Source organism: Oncorhynchus masou, unplaced genomic scaffold, assembly GCF_036934945.1.
Source record: "Oncorhynchus masou masou isolate Uvic2021 unplaced genomic scaffold, UVic_Omas_1.1 unplaced_scaffold_1140, whole genome shotgun sequence".
In the NCBI taxonomy this organism is placed as follows: domain Eukaryota; kingdom Metazoa; phylum Chordata; class Actinopteri; order Salmoniformes; family Salmonidae; genus Oncorhynchus; species Oncorhynchus masou.
Window position 1 is genome coordinate 128559 of NW_027001146.1, and position 11217 is coordinate 139775.

General features: G+C 52.9%; 1 protein-coding gene across 1 annotated transcript in view; it reads left to right on the top strand.

The window, feature by feature from the left end:
- LOC135529346 (regulator of G-protein signaling 9-like) overlaps positions 1-10950 on the top strand; it is a 44698-nt gene extending 33748 nt beyond the window's left edge. The window contains exons 10-17 of the mRNA XM_064958129.1: positions 15-44; positions 1628-1689; positions 1982-2095; positions 3040-3155; positions 4224-4311; positions 5663-5801; positions 6385-6467; positions 10548-10950. Coding sequence (XP_064814201.1) covers positions 15-44; positions 1628-1689; positions 1982-2095; positions 3040-3155; positions 4224-4311; positions 5663-5801; positions 6385-6467; positions 10548-10707 — 792 coding nt within the window. The 3' untranslated portion in view covers positions 10708-10950. The remainder of the gene's footprint in view (positions 1-14; positions 45-1627; positions 1690-1981; positions 2096-3039; positions 3156-4223; positions 4312-5662; positions 5802-6384; positions 6468-10547) is intronic.
- The last annotated feature ends 267 nt before the right edge of the window (positions 10951-11217 follow it).

Below are 11217 nucleotides of genomic sequence, written 5' to 3' on the forward strand. Positions count from 1 at the left end.
TCGTGGGCTTTCAGGTGCTGACCTTCGACGTGGTCAGGAGAACCGTAAGACATCAGACATACTTCTGCACTGGAACACCTGAATAACCAGGGCACTCAAGTTTATGTGTTGGTGTAGAAAATAGATGAAGTACAGAAATTATAGACATATCATATATCTCCTCTCTTCTCCTCTCCTCTCTTCTCTCCTTCCTCTCTTCTTTCCTCTTTCCTTCTCCTCATCTCTTTTCTCTCCTCCTTATTTATCCCCCTCTATCCTCTAATCCTCCTCCTTATTTATCCCCTTCTATCCTCTCCTCCTCCTCCTCCTTATTTATCCCCCTCTATCCTCTCCTCTCCTCCTCCTCCTTATTTATCCCCCTCTACCCTCTCCTCCTTATTTATCCCCCTCTATCCTCTCCTCCTCCTCCTCCTTATTTATCCCCCTCTATCCTCTCCTCTCCTCCTCCTCCTGATTTATCCCCCTCTACCCCTCTCCTCCTTATTTATCCCCCTCTATCCTCTCCTCTCTCCTCCTCCTTATTTATCCCCCTCTATCCCTCCTCCCTCCTCCTCCTTATTTATCCCCCTCTATCCTCTCCTCCTCCTCCTTATTTATCCCCCTCTATCCTCTCCTCTCTCCTCCTCCTTATTTATCCACCTCTACCCTCTCCTCTCTCCTCCTCCTTATTTATCCCCCTCTATCCTCTCCTCTCTCCTCCTCCTTATTTACCCCCTCTATCCTCTCCTCCTCCTCCTTATTTATCCCCCTCTATCCTCTCCTCCTCCTTATTTATCCCCCTCTATCCTCTCCTCTCTCCTCCTCCTTATTTATCCCCCTCTATCCTCTCCTCTCTCCTCCTCCTTATTTATCCCCCTCTATCCTCTCCTCTCTCTCCTCCTCCTTATTTATCCCCCTCTATCCTCTCCTCTCTCCTCCTCCTTATTTATCCCCCTCTATCCTCTCCTCTCTCCTCCTCCTTATTTATCCCCCTCTATCCTCTCCTCTCTCCTCCTCCTTATTTATCCCCCTCTATCCCTCCTCTCCTCCTCCTCCTTATTTATCCCCCTCTATCCTCTCCCTCCTCCTCCTCCTCCTTATTTATCCCCCTCTATCCTCTCCTCCTCCTCCTCCTTATTTATCCCCTCTATCCTCTCCTCTCTCCTCCTCCTTATTTATCCACCTCTACCCTCTCCTCCTCCTTATTTATCCCCCTCTATCCTCTCCTCTCTCCTCCTCCTTTTTTATCCCCCTCTATCCTCTCCCTCTCCTCCTCCTCCTTATGTATCCCCCTCTATCCTCTCCTCTCCTCCTCCTCCTTATTTATCCCCCTCTATCCTCTCCTCCTCCTCCTCCTTATTTATCCCCCTCTATCCTCTCCTCCTCCTCCTCCTTATTTATCCCCCTCTATCCACTCCTCCTCCTCCTCCTTATTTATCCCCCTCTATCCTCTCCCCCTCCTCCTTATTTATCCCCCCTATCCTCTCCTCCTCCTCCTTATTTATCCCCCTCTATCCTCTCCTCTCTCCTCCTCCTTATTTATCCCCCTCTATCCTCTCCTCTCCTCCTCCTTATTTACCCCCATCCTCTCCTCTCCTCCTCCTCCTTATTTACCCCCCTCTATCCTCTCCTCTCTCCTGCTCCCCAGAACATTTTCCTTACACAAGCCCTAATGAGGTCAGCTGTCAAATCGTCTGTGTCCCTCACGGCGTAAGTCCTTCTCAATACACTTCACTCATTCATTGATTGATTGATAGGTTGTGTTTGGTCATTTGATGAATTGATTGGCTGAATGAATAACTGACTGACTGAGACCAGCAACATTAATATTGTGCTCAGAAATGTAAGACCCGTCCAAAATACGTTACAACGTTACAGTATAACCAGAGAAGTTATTTTATATGATATTAAGTTATTTATATTTATTGTATATATGATTATTTTTGGGACGACAGCGTATGCTGAAGATTCACAACGTTTACGTCTCCTCTGTCCTCCTCAGCTTTGTCAAGTTCGTGACAACCCACCACAATCACGACCCGTTCCTGACAACCCCTGTCCCCAGCAACCCCTGGATAACGGACAGTGATGAGTTCTGGCAACTCAACTCAAGAAGGTCATTTCTGGCAACACAGTTTTGCTCCGGATCAGTAGAAATAAACATGATTCTACTGATCAAAGTCTTGATTGAAGATCATGATGATTTCATTAGAATCTCTCTCGCCTCTCCCTCCCCTCTCTCTCTATCTCTCTCCCCCCTCTCTCTCTCGCCTCTCCCTCTCTCTCTCTATCTCTCTCCCCCCTCTCTCTCTCTCTCTCTCCCTCCCCTCTCTCTCTCTCGCCTCTCCCTCCCCTCTCTCTCTATCTCTCTCCCCCCTCTCTCTCTATCTCTCTCCCTCCCCCTCTCTCTCTCTCTCTCGCCTCTCCCCCCCTCTCTCTCTCTCTCTCGCCTCCCCCTCCCTCTCTCTCTCTATCTCGCCTCTCCCTCCCTCTCTCTCTCTCTCGCCTCTCCTCTCCCTCTCTCTCTCTCTCTCGCCTCTCCCTCCCTCTCTCTCTCTCTCTCTCTCTCTCTCTCTCGCCTCTCCCTCCCTCTCTCTCTCTCTCTCGCCTCCCTCCCCTCTCTCTCTCTCTCTCTCTCTCTCTCTCGCCTCTCCCTCCCCTCTCTCTCGCCTCTCCCTCCCCCTCTCTCTCTCTCTCGCCTCTCCCTCCCCTCTCTCGCCTCTCCCTCCCCTCTCTCTCTCTCTCTCGCCTCTCCCTCCCCTCTCTCTATCTCTCTCCTCCCCCTCTCCTTCTCGCCTCTCCCCCTCTCTCTCTCGCCTCTCCCCCTCTCCCCCCCTCTCTCGCTTCTCGCCCTCCCCTCCCCCCCTCTCTCCCCCCCTCGCTCGCCTCTCCCTCTCTCCCCCTCTCTCCTCCCCCTCTCTCCTCCCCCTCTCTCTCTCTTCCCTCTCTCTCTCTCCCCCTTCTCCCTCTCTCTCCCCCTCTTTCTCTTCCTCCCTTGCTCTCTCCCCCACCCTCTCTCCCCCTCTCTCTCCTCCCTCCCCCTCTCTCTCTCTTCATCAGTGTGGACATCCCCACTAAGTTGAGTGTGGAGCGTTGGGTCTTGAGCTTCTGGGAGCTGATCAGTGACCCACGAGGCAGAGTCGACTTCAAGCTCTTCCTCAAGAAGGAGCACAGTGGTCAGTACACACACAAGCCCTAATGAGGTCAGAGGTCAAATAGTTCCCGAGTGGCACAGCGGTCTAAGGCACTGCATCTCAGTGCGAAAGGCGGCGCTACAGACCCTGGTCCAATCCTGGGCTGTATCACTACCGGCCGTGACCGGGAGTTGTGCGGCACACCATTGGCCCAGGGTCGTCCGGGTTAGGGTTTGGCCGGGGTAGGACATCATTATAAAGTAAGAATTTCTTCTCAACTGACTTGCCTAGTTAAAGGTTAAAGGTTAACTAAAATGTGAAATAACACACATCGATCTCAATGAGTTTCTCATTGATTCCTTGTGTCCTCTTCTCTTGCCTCCTCGAAGCATACTGGGTGAAAAGATGAATAGTTCCTCCAACAGAGGACACAAGGGAGGAAAGTTCATCCCAAATGGCACCCTATGTAGTGCACTAGGGAATAGGGAGCCATGTCATTTAGTGTGCACCCTATGTAGAGCACTAGGGAATAGGGAGCCATTTCATTTAGGATGCACACTATGTATTGCACTAGGGAATAGGGAGCCATTTCATTTAGGTTGCACCCTATGTAGTGCACTAGGGAATAGGGAGCCATTTAATTTAGGGTGCACCCTATGTAGTGCACTAGGGAATAGGGAGCCATTTCATTTAGGGTGCACCCTATGTAGTGCACTAGGGAATAGGGAGCCATGTCATTTAGGGTGCACCCTATGCAGTGCACTAGGGAATAGGGAGCCATTTCATTTAGGGTGCACCCTATGTAGTGTACTAGGGAATAGGGAGGCATTTCATTTAGGGTGCACCCTATGTAGTGCACTACGGAATAGGGAGCCATTTCATTAAGGGTGCACCCTATGTAGTGCACTAGGTAATAGGGAACCATGTCATTTAGGGTGCACCCTATGCAGTGCACTAGGGAATAGGGAGCCATTTAATTTAGGGTGCACCCTATGTAGTGCACTACGGAATAGGGAGCCATTTCATTTAGGGTGCACCCTACGGTTTACCTTGCATGCTGTGGTATGCAGCTCAGCTAACCTAGCAGTGTGTGTGTGTGTGTGTGTGCAGCGGAGAACATGGCGTTCTACGAGGCAGCTGAGGAGATGAGGTGGGGAGCAGCGTCTGCCATACCAGAGAAATCCCAGTTCATCTTCAAGTGAGTTACTCTGGAGAAAGTGAGAGACCGAGAGAACCTTAACCTCTGTGTGTGAGACCGAGAGAACCTTAACCTCTGTGTGTGAGACCGAGAGAACCTTAACCTCTGTGTGTGAGACAGAGAGAACCTTAACCTCTGTGTGTGAGACAGAGAGAACCTTAACCTGTGTGTGTGAGACAGAGAGAACCTTAACCTGTGTGTGTGAGACAGAGAGAACCTTAACCTCTGTGTGTGAGACCGAGAGAACCTTAACCTCTGTGTGTGAGACCGAGAGAACCTTAACCTCTGTGTGTGAGACAGAGAGAACCTTAACCTCTGTGTGTGAGACAGAGAGAACCTTAACCTGTGTGTGTGAGACAGAGAGAACCTTAACCTCCGTGTGTGAGAGAGAGAGAACCTTAACCTCCGTGTGTGAGACCGAGAGAGAACCTTAACCTCTGTGTGTGAGACCGAGAGAGAACCTTAACCTCTGTGTGTGAGACCGAGAGAACCTTAACCTCTGTGTGTGAGACAGAGAGAACCTTAACCTCTGTGTGTGAGACAGAGAGAACCTTAACCTCTGTGTGTGAGACAGAGAGAACCTTAACCTCTGTGTGTGAGACAGAGAGAACCTTAACCTCTGTGTGTGAGACAGAGAGAACCTTAACCTCTGTGAGTGAGACAGAGAGAACCTTAACCTCCGTGTGTGAGAGAGAGAGAACCTTAACCTCTGTGTGTGAGACCGAGAGAGAACCTTAACCTCTGTGTGTGAGACCGAGAGAACCTTAACCTCTGTGTGTGAGACCGAGAGAACCTTAACCTCTGTGTGTGAGAGAGAGAACCTTAACCTCTGTGTGTGAGAGAGAGAGAACCTTAACCTCTGTGTGTGAGACCGAGAGAACCTTAACCTCTGTGTGTGAGACCGAGAGAACCTTAACCTCTGTGTGTGAGACCGAGAGAACCTTAACCTCTGTGTGTGAGACCGAGAGAACCTTAACCTCTGTGTGTGAGAGAGAGAGAACCTTAACCTCTGTGTGTGAGACAGAGAGAACCTTAACCTCTGTGTGTGAGACCGAGAGAACCTTAACCTCTGTGTGTGAGACAGAGAGAACCTTAACCTCTGTGTGTGAGACCGAGAGAACCTTAACCTCTGTGTGTGAGACCGAGAGAACCTTAACCTCTGTGTGTGAGACAGAGAGAAACTTAACCTCTGTGTGAGACAGAGAGAACCTTAACCTCTGTGTGTGAGACAGAGAGAACCTTAACCTCTGTGTGTGAGACCGAGAGAACCTTAACCTCTGTGTGTGAGACCGAGAGAACCTTAACCTCCGTGTGTGTGTGTGTCTGTGTCTGTGTGTGTGTGTGTGCGTAGCACCTTTCTGAAGCCTGGAGCTCCTCGATGGATCAACATCGATGGTCGTACCATGGGGCTGACAGTGAAGGGTCTGGTTGTTCCTCACCGCTACGTGCTGGACGCTGCCCAGACACACATCTTCCTGCTCATGAAGAAGGTGTGTGTGTGTGTGTGTAGAGTTAGTCCCTCCTGACAGAGGGGCTTATTCACTGAACTACCTCTGTAACACAACTAAACACACAGTACACAGAGCAGGATAATATGAAGTTGTGTCATGAACTACCTCTGTAACACAACTAAACACACAGTACACAGAGCCGGATAATATGAGGTTGTGTCCAAACGTCAGAATGAGGAATTGGCTCAACTCAAAAGTTGGTCGTAACTAAGAAGTATTTGGATTCCAAAGGAAATACCTTGCAGAGGTTCTGCAGATAAAATATATTAAAACTTCAAGGTTTTATAATGTCCCCTCCTCTCTCTCGGTCCCCTCCTCTGTCTCTGTCCCCTCCTCTGTCTCTGTCCCCTCCTCTGTCTCTGTCCCCTCCTCTGTCTCTGTCCCCTCCTCTGTCTCTGTCCCAGGATAACTTCTACCGGTACCTCAAGTCTCTGGTCCATAAAGACATGTTTTATAATGTCCCCTCCTCTCTCTCTGTCCCAGGACACATTCTACTGGTCCATAAAGACATGTTTTATAATGTCCCCTCCTCTCTCTCTGTCCCCTCCTCTCTCTGTCCCAGGACACCTTCTACCGGTACCTCAAGTCTCCGGTCCATAAAGACATGCAGAAGAGGGCTCTGGTCCCGGCGCCCCACGTCTTCACGTAAGACTCTACAGGATATTCTACACCTCCACCATATCATTGTTAATTGGACTGAAACATTCACCTGTCTACCAAGCCATCTCCAGCTCACAGAGCGGGTGTCATGTGTTGTTGTTGCATCGCTCTCCTTTTACAAGAGACAGTCAGCTGGTCTTGGGGGGGGGGATCATGGAAATTCAACAACAGCAGTGGTCTTGATGCAATATGAGTCTGACCATCTACACTCACCTGTTTTCTCCTCTCGCTCTCTCACCGCCCTTTCCCCTTCTGTCTCTCTCTTCCCCCTCTCTCACCGCCCCTTCCCCTTCTGTCTCTCTCTCCCCTCTCTGTCTCTCTCACCGCCCCTTCCCCTTCTGTCTCTCTCTCCCCTCTCTGTCTCTCTCACCGCCCCTTCCCCTTCTGTCTCTCTCTTCCCCCTCTCTCACCGCCCCTTCCCCTTGTCTCTCTCTCTCCCCTCTCTGTCTCTCTCACCGCCCTTCCCCTTCTGTCTCTCTCTCCCCTCTCTGTCTCTCTCACCGCCCCTTCCCCTTCTGTCTCTCTCTCCCCTCTCTGTCTCTCTCACCACCCCTTCCCCTTCTGTCTCTCTCTCCCCTCTCTGTCTCTCTCACCTCCCCTTCCCCTTCTGTCTCTCTCTCCCCTCTCTGTCTCTCTCACCGCCCCCTTCCCCTTCTGTCTCTCTCTCTCCCCTCTCTGTCTCTCTCACCTCCCCTTCCCCTTCTGTCTCTCTCTCCCCTCTCTGTCTCTCTCACCGCCCCTTCCCCTTTTGTCTCTCTCTTCCCCCTCTCTGTCTCTCTCACCGCCCCTTCCCCTTCTGTCTCTCTCTTCCCCCTCTCTCACCGCCCCTTCCCCTTTTGTCTCTCTCTTCCCCCTCTCTGTCTCTCTCACCGCCCCTTCCCCTTCTGTCTCTCTCTTCCCCCTCTCTCACCGCCCCTTCCCCTTGTCTCTCTCTTCCCCCTCTCTGTCTCTCTCTCCGCCCCTTCCCCTTCTGTCTCTCTCTCCCCTCTGTCTCTCTCACCGCCCCTTCCCCTTCTGTCTCTCTCTTCCCCTCTCTCACCGCCCCTTCCCCTTGTCTCTCTCTTCCCCCTCTCTGTCTCTCTCACCGCCCCTTCCCCTTCTGTCTCTCTCTTCCCCCTCTCTCACCGCCCCTTCCCCTTGTCTCTCTCTTCCCCCTCTCTGTCTCTCTCTCCGCCCCTTCCCCTTCTGTCTCTCTCTCCCCTCTCTGTCTCTCTCACCGCCCCTTCCCCTTCTGTCTCTCTTTTCCCCCTCTGTCTCTCTCACCGCCCTTTCCCCTTCTGTCTCTCTCTTCCCCCTCTCTCACCGCCCCTTCCCCTTGTCTCTCTCTTCCCCCTCTCTGTCTCTCTCACCGCCCCTTCCCTTTTGTCTCTCTCTTCCCCTCTCTGTCTCTCTCACCGCCCTTTCCCCTTCTGTCTCTCTCTTCCCCCTCTCTCACCGCCCCTTCCCCTTGTCTCTCTCTTCCCCCTCTCTGTCTCTCTCACCGCCCCTTCCCCTTTTGTCTCTCTCTTCCCCCTCTCTGTCTCTCTCACCGCCCCTTCCCCTTCTGTCTCTCTCTTCCCCCTCTCTCACCGCAACTTCCCCTTGTCTCTCTCTTCCCCCTCTCTGTCTCTCTCACCGCCCCTTCCCCTTTTGTCTCTCTCTTCCCCCTCTCTGTCTCTCTCACCGCCCCTTCCCCTTCTGTCTCTCTCTTCCCCCTCTCTCACCGCCCCTTCCCCTTGTCTCTCTCTTCCCCCTCTCTGTCTCTCTCTCCGCCCCTTCCCCTTCTGTCTCTCCCCTCTCTGTCTCTCTCACCGCCCTTCCCCTTCTGTCTCTCTCTTCCCCCTCTCTCACCGCCCCTTCCCCTTGTCTCTCTCTTCCCCCTCTCTGTCTCTCTCTCCGCCCCTTCCCCTTCTGTCTCTCTCTCCCTCTCTGTCTCTCTCTCCGCCCCTTCCCTTCTGTCTCTCTCTCCCTCTCTGTCTCTCTCACCGCCCCTTCCCCTTCTGTCTCTCTCTTCCCCCTCTCTCTCCGCCCCTTCCCCTTCTGTCTCTCTCCCCTCTCTGTCTCTCTCACCGCCCCTTCCCCTTCTGTCTCTCTCTTCCCCCTCTGTCTCTCTCACCGCCCTTTCCCCTTCTGTCTCTCTCTTCCCCTCTCTCACCGCCCCTTCCCCTTGTCTCTCTCTTCCCCTCTCTCACCGCCCCTTCCCCTTGTCTCTCTCTTCCCCTCTCTGTCTCTCTCACCGCCCCTTCCCCTTTTGTCTCTCTCTTCCCCCTCTCTGTCTCTCTCACCGCCCCTTCCCCTTCTGTCTCTCTCTTCCCCCTCTGTCTCTCTCACCGCCCCTTCCCTTCTCTCTCTCTTCCCCCTCTCTCACCGCCCCTTCCCCTTGTCTCTCTCTTCCCCCTCTCTGTCTCTCTCACCGCCCCTTCCCCTTTTGTCTCTCTCTTCCCCCTCTCTGTCTCTCTCACCGCCCCTTCCGTCTCTCTCTTCCCCCTCTCTCACCGCCCCTTCCCCTTGTCTCTCTCTTCCCCCTCTCTGTCTCTCTCTCCGCCCCTTCCCCTTCTGTCTCTCTCTCCCCTCTCTGTCTCTCTCACCGCCCCTTCCCCTTCTGTCTCTCTCTTCCCCCTCTCTCACCGCCCCTTCCCCTTGTCTCTCTCTTCCCCCTCTCTGTCTCTCTCTCCGCCCCTTCCCCTTCTGTCTCTCTTCCCCCTCTCTCACCGCCCCTTCCCCTTGTCTCTCTCTTCCCCCTCTCTGTCTCTCTCACCGCCCCTTCCCGTTCTGTCTCTCTCTTCCCCCTCTCTCACCGCCCCTTCCCCTTGTCTCTCTCTTCCCCCTCTCTGTCTCTCTCACCGCCCCTTCCCCTTCTGTCTCTCTCTTCCCCCTCTGTCTCTCTCACCGCCCTTTCCCCTTCTGTCTCTCTCTTCCCCCTCTCTCTCACCACCCCTTCCCCTTGTCTCTCTCTTCCCCCTCTCTGTCTCTCTCACCTCCCCTTCCCCTTCTGTCTCTCTCACCTCCCCTTCCCCTTCTGTCTCTCTCACCGCCCCTTCCCCTTGTCTCTCTCTTCCCCCTCTCTGTCTCTCACCGCCCCTTCCCCTTCTGTCTCGCTCTTCCCCTTCTCTCTCTCTCTCACCTCCCTTTCTCTCTCTCACCTCCCTTTCTCTCTCTCACCTCCCTTTCTCTCTCTCACCTCCCCCTTCTCTCTCTCTCTCACCTCCCATTGTCTCTCACACCTCCCATTGTCTCTCACACCTCCCTTTCTCTCTCTGTCTCTCACCTCCCTTTCCCTTTCTGTCTCTCACCTCCCTTTCTGTCACTCTCACCTCCCTTTCTGTCACTCTCACCTCCCTTTCTGTCACTCACCTCCCTTTCTGTCACTCACCTCCCTTTCTGTCACTCTCACCTCCCTTTCTGTCTCTCTCACCTCCCTTTCTGTCACTCTCACCTCCCTTTCTGTCACTCTCACCTCCCTTTCTGTCACTCTCACCTCCCTTTCTGTCACTCTCACCTCCCTTTCTGTCTCTCTCACCTCCCTTTCTGTCTCTCTCACCTCCCTTTCTGTCTCTCTCACCTCCCTTTCTGTCTCTCTCACCTCCCTTTCTGTCTCTCTCACCTCCCTTTCTGTCTCTCTCACCTCCCTTTCTGTCTCTCTCACCTCCCTTTCTGTCTCTCACCTCCCTTTCTGTCTCTCACCTCCCTTTCTGTCTCTCACCTCCCTTTCTGTCTCTCACCTCCCTTTGTCTCTCACCGTCACCTTCCCCCTCTCTCTCTCACCGTCACCTTTGTCTCTCACCGTCACCTTCCCCTTTGTCTCTCACCGTCACCTTCCGTCTCTCTTCCCCCTCTCTGTCTCTCACCGTCACCTTCCGTCTCTCTCTTCCCCCTCTCTGTCTCTCACCGTCACCTTCCGTCTCTCTTCCCCCTCTCTGTCTCTCACCTCCCCTTCCGTCTCTCTTCCCCCTCTCTGTCTCTCACCGTCGCCTTCAGTCTCTCTCTTCCTCCTCTCTGTCTCTCACCGTCACCTTCCCCGTCTCTCTCTTCCCCCTCTGTCTCTCACCGCCCCATCTCTCTCTCTTCCCTCTCCCTCCTCTCCAGTGATGCCCAGTTGGAGGCCAATGTGAGGAATCGTAACCCAGGCGTCAGCCCCATCCTGCAGTGGCAGCAGGAGGAGGAGGAGAAGGCAGCAGCAGCTGTTGCTGCCAGGCCCATTGACGTCAAAGCCATGGTGGCCACCAACAAGCTGGACAGGAAGTAGAGAGAGCCCAGGGCATCATGGGAAATGGAGTTTAATATACATGCGGTTGTTCATCTAATATATATTTGGTTTCCATGGAGATGGTGTTACATAGGAGTACTTTATGTCCTAAATATTGGACTTATTAGCTATTGTTTTAATGGAGATATTGGTATTGTATAGAATAATTTATGTCCTCGACAACTGATGTCAAGCCAGTACGGATTGGTTGATTGAGGGAAATAAACTTTTGTCTGTTGAGTACCTGTGTTACGTTAAGGCCATTTACTGTACTGAGAATGAATCTGCTGATGATAAAATATACTTTAGTTCAGATGGACAGAGAACAGGGACTGTCTGTAGGGGCCCTCTGCTACACAACACACTACTACAGGGACTGTCTGTAGGGCCCTCTGCCTACTACAGGGACTGTCTACACAACACACTACTACAGGGACTGTCTGTAGGGGCCCTCTGCTACACAACACACTACTACAGGGACTGTCTGTAGGGGCCCTCTGCTACACAACA